At 33.2% G+C, this 18908-nt stretch overlaps 1 protein-coding gene across 1 annotated transcript in view; it reads right to left on the reverse strand.

Annotated features, from left to right (window-relative positions):
• Positions 1-18908, reverse strand: part of LOC140447270 (protein obstructor-E-like) — a 37230-nt gene that overhangs the window by 2360 nt on the left and 15962 nt on the right. The window contains exons 2-4 of the mRNA XM_072539837.1: positions 11931-12125; positions 3138-3341; positions 2805-3018 (exon numbers count right to left, since the gene is read on the reverse strand). Of these exons, the coding sequence (XP_072395938.1) occupies positions 2805-3018; positions 3138-3341; positions 11931-12125 (613 nt within the window). The remainder of the gene's footprint in view (positions 1-2804; positions 3019-3137; positions 3342-11930; positions 12126-18908) is intronic.

Genomic DNA, 18908 nt, shown 5'->3' on the forward strand with positions numbered 1-18908 from the left:
TTATTGACCAACGGCTCTAGGCGGATGTGTTGGTAACCCCCCAAGGAAGGGGAATCATTAAATGATTAACGACATAAGGATGCAGAAGACAACGCGGAACTACTGCATTAAAGACTTATAGAGTACCCGTAGTCATATCATAGTAAATATTACAGGAAATACTACTGCTGAAATGGAAATCGGAGTCCTAGAAAATCCGGCAGTGGAGGAATATCACCAGACTACAAGGCTTTCTCGATCATAACTATGAGAAATCTTTGTATTAAAAATAATAAAAGAATACCTTTTCAAGAAAACAGACATAAAAAAGAGAAAAGTCAAAGAAACAGCTCTCATTCTAATGAGAATGTAGCAGGCTTTGGTTTTAATACTGAAAAAGTCAACAACAAGTCACAGACATTACCTACAATTATACACAATGCATATGCAACACACATAACACAAGCATATAATCTTTGTTAAACTCACTTCAAATAAAACAATAAACCACACGAAACAGTCAGAATTTGATATTCCGAGGGTAAAAGCATCACCCTCAGATTTTTTTGTAAACCAAAAGAAAATTATAGCCCACAAGATCAAGACCAAGTAAGTCAACTATCAATCTTGAAAAACATAACCTACAAACAACATATTGTTGGTTGTACGTTTTTCTGTAATTTTTAAAATATATGTGTGGAGAGGTTTGGCTTCGAACTATGTTTATAAACCACAGATCGTATGGCAAAAGTATATAAAGTGCCGGTGAAGTTAGCTACAAATGTAGAAAAGTTTTGTATTTGACAGTGTTGCCATGTCATTTTAATAAATAACGAAACAGCATACGATATAATATTAATTAATTTTATGCATTATTTTAAATTTAAATTTTGTTTACCGAACACACAAATTCACACAATTTAAATGTAGTGACGATCTGAACAAGTTCCAGTAATAAATTAATACATTAACAAAACGGTATTCAGGTACCATTTCATCCATAAGAAAATAGTCGTTAAATTAAAATTTTCTGATCATCTGTTGCAATCTGGCAACTAGTGTTTTGAAAGTTTTGACAGTATTGCCAAGTTTATCTGCCAATCTACCAATGTAAAATTACAAAAAAAATTTCTAATAACTAACTGCAACTAATATCAAAAGAAACAAATAATAATTGGTTCGTGTTTTATATAAACTTAAAATTTTTTTAAAAAATACCAGATTTCATAAAATAATATGATAAAAATGAAAAAATATATTGTTTCAAGGCATATTTGAGGCATAAAACATATATTATATAATTAGGACATGGCAATACCGCAAACGCAATTTTGACGTTTCATTTGTAGTTAACTTAACCGGCACTTTCTATACACTTTTGCCGATCTTATTAATGAAATATTCATCATTAACTAGCCTATAACGTCCACTGCTGAACATACGCCTCTCGCATGCTTTTCCACTTAGTCCGATTTTGCGCCATCTGAATCCAATTTGTAGTCACTCTTTTTATGTCATCTGTCCATCTCGTTGGGGGTCGACCTCTATTTCTATTAGCTTATATTCGGGGTCGTCTCCATTCCAAAATTTTTTTTGTCCACCGGTCATCAACTGATCTTGCTACATGACCTGCCCAGTTCTACTTTAGTGTTGTTATCCTTTCAATAACATCTGCTACTCCTGATCTTTTGCTTATAGTAGCATTGGGTATTCTATCACGTAGAGAAATCCCTAACATTATTCTCTCCATTGCCCTTTCTGCAACTTGTAGTTTACTGACTGTTGTTCTTGTGAGTGTTAGAGTTTCTGCGCCGTAGGTCATCACTGGCAAGATACACTGATTAAATAATTGTCTTTTCAGACACATTAGAATCTTAGACCTAAAAATATCCTTCATCTTTCCAAATGCAGCCCAAACGAGGTTTATTCTTCTTTTCAGCTCGGTTGTTTGGTTGTCTCGACTTATTCTGATCATATGACAAAAGTATTTATAGGAGTCAACTGGCTCAATATCTTTGTCTTCTACTGAGATGTTTTTGTTGTGGACTAAATTTGTCATAAATTGTGTTTTTGAAATATTTATTTTAAGACCAATTTTTTTTGTGGCAGTATAGAGTTCTTGGAGCATTATCTGTGCCTGATCAAAGATGTCTGCAATAAGAACGATATCTCTGCAAATTTAAGGTTATTTAAAAATTTTCCATCTACATTGATGCCCTTTTCATTTCAATCTATTGTTTTAGAAGCGTATTCTAGCAAAGTTGTAAATGATTTAGGAGACATGTTGTCTCCTGGCCGAACGCCTCTTTCATTTCTAATGAAATATTACTGACTTAAAATTAAATGTATTGTAAAATACCTATTTTTGTTAAATGAGGCATTAAACATGATATATTAACTGGACCCGCAATGTGTAGTTTGTACAACTTTGTACTTTGTACTGTTTGTACTCTTAACCTCATATAAACATAATACACCCCTGTTTAACCGCTGAATAAGTACAAATACTTGAGAGCTATGAAATATAAGCTGTTTTTCTTATCCAGTTTTTCACTGATGTCGCAATTAAGGTCCAAGCTTCCATTCCGTAAAAGAAAGTTGAGCTAAGGTAGCACCTTGCCAAACTAACTGTTAGCTCTTTAAATTATTTTAGCTCTTTAACTTTAAATTAGCTTAGTAAAAGTTAGCTCTTTAACTTTAAATCTCTTGTGCGGAGTACTCTTCTCATTTTACTCTACCAAGAAAAAACGTTTTCAAATAAAATTGTTGATACTAATAATTTATCTATAAAAAGGGGTAAAAACTATACTATAAAAATTTCTTACCATCCAGGAACATTATCTGGAGAATCGCATCTCTGACTAACTTCATTGTATACTTCACCTACTTGGCATCCTAAATCTCTAGGCTCTACGCCATTAAGGCACACGTAGAATCTTTGACAGTCTGTGGTATGGGGGAATTTAGGATGAACTATTAGATTTCCATTGGCGTCTTTCTGAGTTTCTTTGGGACAACTGAAACCATCCTTAAGGATGTCTAAATTAAACAATCATATTAGATATATTATCAATTATACTAAATGAAAACTGAATAATAAACCTTGTAAATTAGTAAGTTTCTAATTTATTTTTTGATTAAAACAAAAGAGTACTTACTTCCTTGAGCGATACACCCTTTCCTGTCAATTGTTTCAGGCCAGACACAAATTCCATTGTATTCATCGAATACGAGACCTGCTGTACAGGTCATTTCAGTATTGTCACCTTGGATACAGTTGTAGAATTTATTGCAAACAGCTGGATCTTCATGTGCAAAGAAACCGTTTAACCTGGGACAGACACCCTTTGGTTGAGGGGGTTCTAAGAACAGAACAAAAAATATTATGTAGTTTTAAAAAATATAAATATAATAATAAAATATAAATAAAATAATAGCTATTATATTGTAAAATAAAACAAATCGATCTTAAATCTCAAGAGCTCAAAACATCTAAAGCAAGATCAGAATAATCAGAGCTTAGCAAGGAAATAAAGCAGAGACATAGAAGCACTAGAAAACATATTTTAAACATAAGACAAATTTTGGAAAAAGCCAGGGAATTTGAAATGTCAACCTATTTATGCTACATTGATTACACCAAAACATTCCACTGAGTGCGTTGTTTACAACTATGGAGCATCCTCGAAGAAGTCACTATATCTCATCAATTGATCTACCTAATAAAAAACCTGTACGACGATAACAGCGGCCAGGTTGAGGTGGAAAGTGAACTTACTGAGTGTTTTTCTTTTGACAAGGGTGTGCGACAGGAATACGTACTGAGCCCGATGCCCTTCAACGTATAGAGCAAGTGGATTGTGAGACATATTTTATAGTACTGGTACGGTGATGATATCACTCTCATCGCTACATCTAAAGAAGAATTACAGGGACTTATACAAAGAGTTTGAAAATTGGTATCCAGATTAACAAACAGAAAACTAAAATAATGCTAATACATCGACAGAACCCACATAATTTAAATATACAGGGAATCCATAATATCTAAATGGTCACTTATCTCGGCTCCCTAATAACAAACCAACGGGGTGTAATAAAGAAATTAGAACAAGAATTTCAATAGACAAGCAAACCGTAACAAAATTTATAAATATTTAGAAAAGTCATTATATAACGCTTAACACCAAAGAACGAATAGTTAAAAGCTTGGTATTTCCTATATTCCTACATTCATCTGAATTTTCAACATTAAAATAAACAAACAAAACAAAATCAGCAACCATCAGTATAAACAAACAATGCCTGGAAATATGAGTGTAAACAAATGTAATTTGGAAAGTCTAACGAGTGAATCCACCCACTTTTTGTATAAACTCACATTGGTTACAAAACTACAAAATATTAGAGAAGAAAACAAGGAAGTAGAAGAAAAATACTGTCAAATTAAAGACTGTATATATAATGCAGTACAAGAGGCCATCGGGTATAAGGAAAATGTGCGAAACCAAGATCCGGAGTGGTAGTCACAAGAAATAAGAAAGTTGGTACCGTAGAATGGGGTGACTTTGATTCTATAAGGTGACTTTGATAAAACATGAATATTTTGTTTCAAGAGAGTATACAACCCAAATGTTTCGTCCTTTATGGTGGTTGTCTGAACTTGATTTCAGTGCACATGTTAATTCACTATAGCAGAAGGTGTTTGTGGCCAATATCAAAAGTATACTGTTGTAAATTCACCATTGAAGTTTTTGTTTGAATTTGAAGATTTTATATTGTGTTACTAAATTTAAACATACAGCTTTTACAATAGAATTGCAGGTAATTTTGTGTATGTTGCCTTAATGTAGGTCTAGTTGTCACTATTTTAAAATATTTAACCTAACTTATTTCCGTAACTACTCCATGAAATTGAATGATTTCTTATCCGGGGTCACTTTGATACATTTTTCGGGGTGACTTTGATACTTTATTTCTTTTTATAGTTTGCTTAATGAAACTTCAAACCGTTAATTATTTTCAGGATTTCGTCATTATCTGCATGAAAAGAAAAAATGCCGCGAGTTTATAAACGAAAGTTTATAAACTCGCGGCATTTTTTAGTCGCGGCAAGTTTATAAAGGATCAAGAAGCTACAAGAACTTCTCTGACGAAATTCTTGAACATGCTCTACTTCAAATAGTAAACGGAAACTTGTCTGTTAAAGCCGCTTCAGAAAGATTTAAAATTCCGTATGGTACTTTATATAATAAATACAAAGGGAAGCATGTGAAGAAGCCAGGGGGCCAAACTGCGTTGATGGAGCTGGAGGAAAAATCAATCGTGTCCTGCATTGTCAAATGTGCAGATTGGGGATTTCCATTATCGACGCTAGATGTACAACTTTTCACTAAGAGTTATTTAGAAAGAACTGGAAGAATTATCTCTAAATTTAAAAACGGGGTAAGTCCTGGTAACGACTGGGTAAAACTTTTTTTAGAGAGACATAGTCAGCAAATCTCTGAACGACTTACGTCTAACATTACTAGAGCTCGGGCAGGTGTCACAAAAGAAACGATAGAATCATATTTCAATAATTTAAGAACAACTCTCTCAAATTGCCCTCCATCACACGTTTTCAATTACGATGAAACCAACGTTAGTGATGATCCGGGGAAAAGAAGATTGCTTTATAGAAGAGGGACCAAATATCCAGAACAAATCACTAATCATAGTAAAGCCGCCACATCAATAATGATGTGCGGTGCTGCTGATGGTACACTACTCCCTCCTTATATAATATATCGCAGCGAACATATGTGGGATGCATGGACATTAGGAGGTTCACAGGGCTCTTCTTGTTGTAGTAGTGGATGTTGCGCAAGAGGAGCTAGATATAACCGAACAAAAAATGGGTGGATGGAGGTAACTTGTTTTACAGACTGGTTTGAGACCATATTATTACCCCACGCAAGACGGCTGGAAGGTAAAAAAGTTATGATCGGCGACAACTTGGCGTTTCACTTTTCAGATCATGTTTTAGAATTGTGTGAATTGCACAATATTGAATTTGCGTGCCTTCCCAGTAATTCAACACACATATGCCAGCCTTTGGATGTGTCTTTTTTTAAACCCATGAAAGTCTCTTGGCGAAAAGTTTTGACGGAATTTAAATTGCGACACCCAAAAATTAAAGATCAATTTCCGTCGTTATTAAAATAATGCTTGGAATTAATGGATCAGACAATTGCAAAAACTGAGTACAAATGTGGAGATTGTGAAAAAAGTGCAATTAAGAGAGTTTTGAAGAATGGGTTCGAGGCTTGTGGCATGGTCCCTTTCGATCCAAATAAAGTCTTGAGTAAGATTACACCAATCAATCATGATGTTGATTATGTAGAACCTCTGATTAACGACAGCCTCACAGACTATCTGATGAATAAGAAGTCCGAGATAGAAGTTACTAAACGGCAAAGTAAAAAGAAACTTCATATCCAACCTGGTAAAAGTGTAAGTCGACATATAACGGCAGATGACAGCTCCTCCGATAGCGAGTTAAACAGCTATAATAGTGAAAGCGAAAATGAAATTGAAAATGAAGATTCTGTGGAGGACCAATCATATGAAGATGAGATGAATACAAAACCCTCCCTTGTTGAATTGAATGTTGGAACTTACGTGCTTGTAAAAATTATGTCAGGTAAACAAAAATGTAAAAATTACGTATATGCCGGAAGGATACAAGAGAAATTACCTTTTGACGAATACGAACTCATTGGACTTAAATCACTGGATGAGACCCATAAACATTTTAAAGTTGTGGAGACCGACGTTTTTAACGCTCCTTTCGATGATATCTTAGCAATTCTGAAGACCCCATCGGTTGAAACAAATGAAACAGCAACTACATGTACATTTCCTGGCAGAGTTGATGTTAAAGAAAAATAACTTTGATTTTGTTTCCGTTCAAAATACATTCTTTTGGCTTTTTTTACTATTTTATACTGTTTTACTAATTTGCTAAAATGTTTTTTACCTGAATAAAGTATTAGCTACCTGTAAAATTATTTATTATATACTAATTATTGTGCCTATAGCAGCTGTCAAAGTCACCCCAAAAATTAAAATTGAAATATCTAAAAATTGGCTTGATCGATTTAAAAATGGGTTGACATTGACACCAATACAGCTTTTATGCATCGTCCAAGCTATTTTAAAATAGAGTATCAAAGTGACCCCACATCAATGGGTGATTTTGATATACCATTACTTATTTTTTTTGAGAAAATCCTCAATTTAAAGATATATATACTAACAGTATAAATTACATAAACATAAGATGCATCCCAATGGACATTTTTCCACATTTTTGGGATCACCAATTCAAAAGTTACGTAAGAAAATATAAAAAAAATTAACAAAGTCACCCCGTTCTACGGTATATACTAAAAAGAAAGTCTGAGTTAACCAAAAAATACGAAAATTGGGGACGACTCACCATCCATATAAACAAAACTGACTATCTTAAAATAAAGGACGAAGAAAGAGACCCACAACTCTGGATTAGAGATATAAAACTAGAGACAGGATAGCGAAGAAAGGGACATCAAAACCGAACATTCAGCAGACAATACAACAGGGCCGAAATATGGTAGAAACACTAAACTTTACGGTCTTTTACTACTATTACTAAACTGTTAAAATTAGTTTACCAACAAAAATCGTAATATACAAGTCGGTTGTATAACCAATTTTGATAAACGGATTTGAATGTTGGGAACTGACAATAAAAGAGAAGAAAAAACTGGAAATGATAGAAATGCACTCTCTAAGAAAAACGTGTCGGATATCCAGACTTGATTACATATCAAATGAAGAAATAAGAAGAAGATCTTCTAGAGATGTTGGCCACCACATTGACCCATTCTATTCTATTCACAGCAGCTCGAAATAGATCAGTTGACGTTAGACCAGTCCACTTTCTAGGATTGGCCAGCCAGGATATACGTCTACGTCTTTCTTACCCTCAACCTTGCCTTGTAGAATCAACTGCAGAAGTCAGTATTTATCATTACGCATGATGTGGTCGAAGTAAGCCAATTTTCTGTTTTTTTATGATGTGAATAATTTCTTTGTCTTTTCTTAGCCTCTGGAGAATAGTTATGTTACTTGTGTGGTGTAGATATGAGACCCTCAACATACGTCGGTAGCACCACATTTTAAATGCCTAATCGTTTTATGGAATTTTCTGTAAGGCTCCAGCTTTCTGCTCCATAGAGGAGGACACTAAATACAATACCGTAAATACAAAATAATCCAAACAACTTTGATGGTCCATACATGCAATGCGAATTAAAGACAAGCGATGGCCAAACAGACCTTAAAGTATGTTCCGTGGAAGAAGAAGGAAAAGAAGACCAGCATTAGAATGGAGAGAAAGAATCAGACGAATATGAAAGATAGAGTCATAAATGAGGAGACTGGATCCCCATAGGACTGGATGTAGGACCCCTGTAGATATATATATATATATATATATATATATATATATATATATATATATATATATATATATATATATATATATATATATATATATATATATATATATATATATATATATATATATATAATAAACTAAGGTACACTCGAAGAGTGGTGGGTTTTTTTCGGTCAAAGTGGAGAAATAAAAGACAAAGAAGGTGGCTACTTCATCTATTTATTGAAGACGTTTCGCTTTCTGCTCAGAAAGCATCATCAGTTCATCTAAAAAGAACAATATGAAACCAAACATCCATAGAGAAGTTACAACAAAAGTGTGTTACCTTACAAAGACATGTAGCAGTCAATGATGTTAAAAATATGAAAAAACTTACGAAACTGGACATTCAGAGTTAACGTTGTATAAAATAATTAATTGAAACTAGGTATAGTTTGCAATTTAACAAAATTAGCACAGCAAAAGAACATGTGATAAAAATACATGTATTAAAAAGTTATTATAAAAACTTAAGTAAAAAACATTAAGGTTTATTTTTAAAGTGTAAAGAACTAAAAAGATCATACGAATGCACTTCCAACAAAATTTATTTAATAAATTAGATTTTAATTTTAACTTTAGGTAACATTATAAGTTATTTAGAATAATAGTAATAAGATAAAATGAAGTTACCAGTCTTTTGCTTACTGAGACTCGCCGATAAATGAATTTACAAGTTTAACACCCACGAAAACACGTGAAAATAGATGGCCTTGAGGTCAGAGTGACATAAACAGCAAGGCAACCTACCAACTTCTATATATAAGGCGGTATATTCAAAATTTGTGATAAATTTGGTTGACAGCTTGTCGTTAAAAAACCAAACAATGAGAGCAAAAGGTGGTTAAAATCACCACTCACCCCAACAGTGATTGATCTGTCAACAAAGAACAAAGCATGCGAAGTCAATCCAAAATATCATATATTATAATATTATGACGTCACTAGTTAGCCAGCTAACAGGTGAAGATTAATACAACTTCCACAGTCCAAAGGTTCAAACATTTAGGACCGTAATGAGAAAGATTCTATGAATCAATTTCAGTTTAATTTTATCAAACAAGTTTATCAAAAAGAACAATTACTTAATTATGTAAAAGTGATATTGACAAATATTAATAAAATATAAGTTGATAAAACTAAGTTAAGGAAGGAATAATTTATTTTATTTTATTTTTATTTAAATTTATTATATGAAAATGTAATAACAAAACCCCAATGTGGGACAAAATTTAAGTAAACAACATATCAAACCTAATTCTGTAAAATTAATGCATGATAAATTTGACTCAAATTACTAATGTCGGTTCTCTTATTAAGGGTATTAGGATGTTTTAATATTGAACACATTTCTAAAAACTGTCTTTTTACGAGATTGCGTTCAGTGCCAAGAATTTTAACTTCATTAAAGTTTACTTCGTGCTTAGTGTTGATAGCATGTTGGGCAAGAGCACAAGTATGCTTAGATAAATTAATATCACTGCGGTGAGTCGTGAGACGCCCTCTCAGTGATCTCCCTGTCTGACCGATGTAACATGAGTCACACTCAGCACAAGGTATATGATATATTACATTAACTTGTTCCAGAAGGGACAGAGGTGTTTTAGTTTTAGAAAACAAATTCCTGCCAGTCTTAGCATTCTTAATAGCAATTTTAACCGGTACGTTGTTATGTTTGTACAGTTTAACGAGTTTCTCAGTAACTTGAGGAAAATAAGGTAAAGATGAGTAATGGGTAGTTTGATTCCCAAGTACAGTATTAGGCAGAACAGTGTTATTAATTGAGTTATTTGATATTGTTCTGAGTTGGTCACCATTGGGTATGTCATTTAAAGAAGAACCATAACTTTGAGTATAAAGGTATTTATTAATAAGGGAGGATGGATAGGAATTCTCAATCAGAATATTTTTAAGTAATTGAAAGGATTCCCTTCGATTAGTCGGATGTATCAGTCTATTTAGCTTGCAGCTTAAAGCTTTAATAAGGTTTAATTTATATTTAAAGGGATGACAAGAGTGGTAGTTGAGAAACCTATTAGAGGCCATTGGTTTCCTGTACCAACTTGTAGTAAGGGTGTTATCTCCCATTCTAATGACACGCATGTCTAAGAAGGGAATACTATTTGTGTTGCAGTTCAACAGTGAACTGTAAATGAGGATCAAACTCATTGAATAAAGACAAGGTGGCCTGAATCTTGTCTGGAGGTAAGGCTAGTAATAAGTCATCAACATACCGTTTAATAAAAGGGATTTGGAAATCTAAACGACCAAGCCGGTCAGATACTAAATCATCCAGTACATAATTAACCAGGATGGGAGAGATTGAGGAACCCATAGGTGTCCCAAAAATTTGAAGGTAATATTTGTCATTAAAGACCAAAAAATTAGTGTCAAATACTAATTGTAAAAGTTCTGCAAATACATCCCAGGATACAGGACAGTTAGGTTGGATGGAGTTCCAGTGATTTCTTAAGGAGGTAATAACGCTGGAAAGAGGTAAATTAGTGAAAAGAGATACCACATCAAAACTCACTAAAATGTAACCTTGTGGAAGTTCAAAATTATTAATAAATTCACTTAAATGAAAAGAATCAACAATATTAAAGTTGTTATTGTAATTATAAGATTTAGATAAGATGTCAGTTAAAAATTTAGCAATATTAATGTTAGGAGAATTAATAGAGGAATCAATTGGCCTCATGCTCAATGTGGGCTTATGTATTTTAGGTAGACAATAAAATCTGGGAGCATATCCATCATAATTATGTAAAAATTTTGCAAGTGGTTTCTCGATATATATATATATATATATATATATATATATATATATATATATATATATATATATATACATATATATATATATATATATATATATATATATATATATATATATATATATATATATATATATATATATATATACCCATAAAGAAAATAGATGTCGTTAATATTCTTGCTGGCATCCAATTTCTAATATTGAGAGTGTCTTGGACTAAAAATAGAACTAATTTATTGATCCTACAACAAATTCAAATAAAGAAAAGACTACGTACCACAGGAGCTCAAAATATTGCCAAGTTCTTCGGCGACGTTATTGGAAGAAGTGTTTTAAAAAGACTTACAATGGGGGGCATAGTTACACGGTACAAGAGATTTCACGAAATTACGATGGTTGAAAATAAGGTAGCGATTAGGAAGAGGAAAAAGAGATGCTTTATTTAAAAAGTGCATTTTTGTCCACTTGCTTGGTTGTGGTTGGTTGGAATCTACGCCTTTATTAGCATGAAGAATTATTCTATAGTCATCCAGTTTATTTGCTGATCAATTAACCTTAGTCTTTAGAGCAGTAAACCACCTAGAGCAACTATATAATTATGAATTGTTTTACAAACCTTTTAATTATGAACGTAATTTAAGTTTTACTTACGTAATTGATCTCTATCTCCACACTCAACATTAAACGGTTGATCACATTTATTTCTTTTTCTAATTTCTGGATCGAACACTAAACCATCTGGACATAATTTTGCTTTGGCTATTCCATCATCACATTCATAAAATTTATCACATTGAATGGGGTCTGGGTATTGGCCGTCTTTTGGAGGACATTTAAATTGTGCATCTAAAAGAAAAAACTAAACATTTTAATACCATTTAAACTGTACCATACTTCAATTACAATTAAAAGTTACAAAAAAATGTCTGAAAAATCGAATGTTTGAAAAAATGAAACTTTTAGGCCGATGACCAGGACGATAAGTTTCAGTGTACGTTTTTCGCCACGCATTTTCCTGTATCGTGTCTTGTCCATACAAACCTTTCTCTCTTAAGTCCTCTACCACACAGTGCTTCCATATTTCCCTCGGTTTTCTTTTTCCCTCTTTGTCGCAACTTCTAGCAGTTTTAATTTTCCCCCTATATAGTGTCCCATTTTCCGTTACGCAATAGCCAAGGTATTTAAATTTTTTCACTTTTCCTAGTTTTCCCTGAGAAATTCGATATCCCCAAACATTTCTCTTTGTCCCAACCACATATACTTCCTTTTAAACCTGCTAACTTTAATTCCTCTTTCTTTAATACCACTTCTTCAACCTACCAACTTTTCCTCCAATATTTCTTTGCTCTCCTTCACTAAAACGATATCATCCGATGTCATATATGTCATATAAAACATTAAATTCAGTGTTTTATATGCATATTTTAAATGAAAAAACTAAAAAACGAAATTTCATGCAATTTTACTCCTATTTTGATTCAAATAATTACTTTAGCAACTCACAATATGGATTCAGAATTGCTCATTCTACTACGAACGTTGTATTTAATGTTATGAGCGAGGTGATTGAGGGGCTTGAACGCAGCAATCGCATAGCAATTTCTCTTTGCGACTTGTCTAAGGCTTTTGACTGCGTTTCTCACGACATTTTGCTTAAATTACCATGGAATCAGTGGTATCCCTCTTATCTAGGCAGACACCAGGCGGTAGTGTCTAAAGGTCATCTCTTCGATTTTCTATCCGTAAAACATGGAGTCCCACAAAGTTCGGTCTTAGGAGCTCTTTTGTTTAATATTTACGTCAACGATTTGCCTAAATTCATGTCGCCGTACAAATCCATACAATTCGCAGATGATTCGACATACGTTATATCAGGAAAAAATAATGATGATTTAAAAATATCTCATGAGGCAGTTTCTACTAAATTTAGCGTATGGTTTGATACAAACAAACTAAAACTTAACTCTGAAAAAACGCAAGATTTGGTTATGTCTGCAAGTAATTTACACAATGATACAGGTAACAAAGAGACTGTTAAACTATTGGAAAAAACCATAGATAATCGACTGAAGTGGTCAGCTCATATCTCACAACTAAAGAAAAATTCTGCATATCATCAAGCTCATTATTGTTATTCGCCAACTAGCAAGGGTTGTCAACTTTGAAATATTAAATATGACATAATTTTCTTTATTCCACTCTTACCTAAACTATGGTTTAATCATATGGGACAATCCAACAAATGCTCTTCAAATATTTAGATTGCAAAAGACAGCTGTCAGAATTTTAGCAGGGGTTAGTTATCTTGAACACTGTCGACCTTTATTTATCAAATTCAAAATTATGCCGCTACCTACTCTGTTGATATTTCAAGTTCTAACTAGATCTGAATAATTAGAAACTGGGATCTAGTAGATAGAAACAAACTAGGGCAATATAAAGAGATATACAAAGACCCATTAAAAGAACAACTTACCCACAAATTAGACAGTGATGATAAAGATATAGACGAAATAGACAATATACTTGCAGCAACGATGATTACATCAGGAAAAGAAATAGCAAAAAAGGATCTAAAAAAGAACAACTATATATCAACAGAAACAAAGAAGCTTATGGATAAAAGAAGGAAGCTGAACAAAGAAGGCAAACGGAAATCTATTGAATATGTAGAAATCAATAAAACAATAAGCAGAATGATAAAAGAAAATAAGAGAAAAGAACAAGAAATAAAAATAAAAAAAGTAATACAGAACAACAAAAATATGAAACGCTTAAAACCGAAATTAGGTAAGTGTGAAATAAACAAAATAAAAGATGTAAACGGAGTAGAAACAAACATTAAAGATGATCATAAATATTATATCCACTATTTCCACTTAGAATTATATAAAACATAAAAGGAACCACCAGAAGAAATTAAAAACCAACTTAAGGCTAAAATAAAAAATGTCAACTCAGAACTACAGCCAGAAATAGGCAAATCAGAAATAAAGAAGGCATTGAAAGAAATGAGAAACAACAAATCGCCTGGAAAAGATGGAATAACTACATAGATGCTGAAATATGGTGGAAAAGTGGTAATTAATACTCTACATTCCCTTTTTAACAAGATATTAAAAGAAAAAAGAATCCCAAACAACTGGAAGGAATCCGTAACCAGTATCCTACACAAGAAAGGGGATAAAGCAGATATAAAAAACTACCGTCCTATAACACTCCTCAATGTAATGTATAAACTCCTAACAAAAATTTTAACCAATAGATTGACGACAAAATTCGACGGATACCAGTCGAAAGAACAAGCTGGTTTTAGAAAGGGATTCAGCACAAGTGATCATTTACTAAGTATGAAAATACTTATAGAACGAGCAAATGAATACCACATTCCTCTATATTATATAGCGTTCATAGATTTCGAAAAGGCTTTCGACAGTGTCTATCATTGGGCAGTAAAAAGTTCTTTGATTAACAGCAGAATTGAGCACAGATATACGGAACTAACAGCCAATATATATAAGGAAGCCAAAACAACAATTAAAGTATATGAAGGAACAAAATCAATACAAATAAATAGAGGCGTGAGACAGGGTTACACAATATCACCGAAACTTTTCAATCAGGCTCTGGAAGATATTTTTAAAAGATTAGAATGGGAAGAAAAAGGTATAAAAATTTGTGGACAACCCTTGAACCATCTAAGGTACGCTGATGACATCGCATTGATAACCGATAAAAAAGAAGAATTATTTGAAATGATGAAAGAACTGGACGAAGAACCTGGAAAGATAGGCCTTAATATGAATTACAGCAAGATCAAAATCATAACAAATACAGAGATGAAGACATCACAATGAGGATCGGACAAGATGAGTTCAGGATATCTGGGTCAAACTATAAAACTTAACAAAGAAAACCAAACAGCAGAGATAAAAAGACAAGTTAGACTGGCATGGGCGACATTTGGCAAACTAAGCTACATTCTTAAAAACAAAAAAAATCCACAGCACCTTAAGACTAAAGTATACAATCAATGCGTACTCCTTGTTCTTACTTATGGTTCCCAAACGTGGATATTTACAAAAGCAAACATGGACAAAATCATAAAAACCCAAAGAGCAATGAAAAGACAAATGTTGCACATAAGACTAATGGATAAAAAGAGAATAGAGTGGATAAGAGAGAAAACAAAAGTGAGAAATGTTAGACAAGAAGTTGCAAAATTGAAATGAAGATTTGCCGGACATAATATAAGACAAAAAGAAGACCGATGGAACAAAATTCTTATAAGTTGGAGACCGTGGGAATATAAACGAAGCAGAGGAAGGCCCCAAATGAGATGGGCAGATGATATCAAGAAGCACGTGGGCTCTAGGTGGATGACTATAGCGACAGACAGAAAAGAATGGAAAAGGATTAGGGGGGCCTATGTCCAAAGATGGACCGAAGAAGGCTAATTAGATAGAACTGAAATTCACAGAAAACGGGCCCATTTAATAAAGCATTCTGATGTCCACATTCACAATACGCGAAACCGTCACTACCTACGAACAAATCCCTGTAGAGTACGTCGTTCAGATAAACATCGCGTTAATTATAACTATTGCAATATTTTACCAAAAAGTATTAAACAGATAAGCTGTAATAGTTTCGAAAAAGTTATAAAAAATATCTTCTACAAGATTGTTTGTACTGCTCAGAAGAATATATGGCTCATTGCAGAACATCCACTAAACTGTTTACCGTAACTTTGCCATAAGTCTTTTTCTGTTTAATTTGTGTTCTTGTTTGTGATATACACTACCGAGCATAAAATTAGGGTCACTTCGTAATTTGAATTTATTTTAGAAATTATTATTCTGTTTTAACTATTTTCGGTTGTAACATAGTTTACTAATGGATTGCTTAAAGAAAACAACGTTTTTGTCATTTAAAGTTTATTAAAAATAATGGAAATGAAGAATTTTCCTTTGATATACTAAATATTGAAAAGGGATAATTTTAATTTGATGTGCTTTTTGTTGAAAAAAAGAAATTTTAAGAACTTCAGTAGCGAGTATTCCCTTCTATGACAGTGATAACAGATTGCAAACGACGAGGCATGTTTTGGATCAGATTTTGGATCACATTATCCATGAAGATTATTTCATTCTTGCACCAATAGGTCGCGAAGCTCTCTCGAATTTCTGGGGGCCGGCACATGACTCCGTAAACGTCTCTTCATCTCATCCCAAACATGTTTTATGGGATTGATATCTGGACTGCGAGAAGGCCAAACAAATCGTGTGATTTGAACCTCGTCAAGATACTCAATAACTATCCTAGCAGTGTGGGGCCGTGAATTATCATGCATAAATGTTGCGTCATCTCCAAGAATAACCATAAACGGTAAAACATGGTCTTCCAGAATCTGTGTCAGGTACCTATGCGCTGTCAATGTCCCATTCTCGATAAGACTAACTCCGTGCAAGCATCAAACGATATGCCTCCCCATGCCATAACTGACCCTCCACCAAATGGAAGACGCTCGGCAACACATGCTTGAGCATATATCTGGCCTGGACGTCGCCACACTCTTACACGTTTGTCTGAGCCCGTAAGACAGAATCTCGATTCATCGGAAAACAATACACGACTCCAATCCTGCATTGTCCAAGCCAAGTGTTCTCGTGCAAAATTCAATCTGGCAATTCGGTTTTCACGGGAAAGCGCCGGTCAAGTTACTCTAGTTCGAGAAGATAAACCAGCAGCATGAAGTCGTCTCCTAACTGTCCATTCACTTATGTTTACATTTCTCACTTCTTGCAGATGATTTTGAAGAGAAACTATCGTGACCGTTCGGTTTCTCAAAGCACCAGAAACTACAAAGCGGTCATCTCTAGCTGTTGTAATCCTGCAGATTGGTCTCTTCGTACCGTTGCCATACTCGTTGCACACTCGAGAGACTTACACCAACGTTTCTCGCAGTTTCGCGCTGACCGTGGCCATCTTCTAACGCCGCCACAACAGAATTTATGCTAATTGCAATACACAAGACAGTGATAACAATACACAAACAATTTACAATTGACGTTAAAACCATAGAAACAAAAACTGTGCTGATAACGGTCTTTAGGAATTAGGCTAAGGGGCCCTTTTTATCTCAAACGCTTGTTGAAACAACAACGACAACAATTTTTTTTTCAAGAAATCCATTAGTAAACTATGTTACAACCGAAAATAGTTAAAACAGAATAATCATTTCTAAAATAAATTCAAATTACGGGGTGACCCTAATTTTACGCTCGGTAGTGTATTTAAGTTACGATTTATATTCCTTTTTGGTATACTATGTATTTTTTTTACTTGCCACAAACAGTAGTTGCATTTGTTATCTAAGTAAATAAATAAATTCTTCTTTCATTTATTAATGATTGATTTTGCTGGAACTGTACAACATTGCCATTTACACCCACAAGTAAAAATATTTATAATGTTAGTACTATTTTGACTGAAATACAGCGATGTCATTGCTACCCACCACAAAATAGATTCGTTGATGCATAGAAATTAATTACTTATATGTTTTTATTTGTTGCACAGTAACGTTTGTTGCTTTCTAACGATCTACGATTACATAACAACAGTAGGTATGTCATAGTTGGATCGCCCCGTCGAATTCTTGACTAAAAATCATGCATAAAGTTACTGCAGACATTTAGATTTGTAGAATTCATTGTGATTCAGCAAAAAGTTGTCTGGGTAATGCTAAATGTCAAAGAAATGTTTGGACTATTAATTAACGCTAAAAGTTTCTTGTACAAATCGGTTGCATAACCGTGACATTCTTCACATCCTTTTACTATGAGATGTCGTGACATGATTGAATTAAGAAAAAATATGCAGATATAACTGTGGTTTTAATGTTAGGATCGGTATATTACGTTACCTTGAAAGTTTTTTTTGCTTACTATTAATTTTAATACAAATTAGAAATCTTTCTATTCTAACGGGAAGACGGTGAAGATTGCAGAAATTATGAAATGTTTTGATTGATAATATAGTAATAAAATTAAATTTTTGGAGATGCCTTATAGCGTTTATAGAAATATAATTAATATTATTGGAATTTAACTAAAACTAGTTTACATGAGTAATTGTAAATTGTATTTTTTTCTTATTTTATTAGTTTGTGCCCAACTATGATAGTAATTTTATTCAACAGTTTTATGTCTCTACATTTTTTCTCTAGTACAGTATTACCATTATTTCGATGTCGTCTCTTTATTTGCTTCTCGACTTTCCTTTGCCTTTTGTCTAATATTTTCCTTTTAATATTTTTGTTAGTGTTCTTTTCATTATATGTCCTATCCATTCCAGTTTTGACTTTGTGTATTTTATTAAATTTACTCTACTTAATGCTTCCTCTATATATTTTTTTTATTTTTGACTTTATTTTTGTATCTTTATTGCTTTTGTTTTCAATTTTTTAGTAGTGTCTTACTCTTCTATGGTTTCACTCACGATCTTTTTTCCTTTTTTAGTTCCAAAAGCAACAGAAGATGGCTGTAGTTTTTCTGGATTTGACAGCTGCCTGCGACACAGTCTGGAAGGAGGGACTTTTATGTAAGCTGACCAAACTAATTTCAT

This window comes from Diabrotica undecimpunctata, chromosome 1 (assembly GCF_040954645.1).
Source record: "Diabrotica undecimpunctata isolate CICGRU chromosome 1, icDiaUnde3, whole genome shotgun sequence".
NCBI classification, from domain to species: Eukaryota; Metazoa; Arthropoda; class Insecta; order Coleoptera; family Chrysomelidae; genus Diabrotica; species Diabrotica undecimpunctata.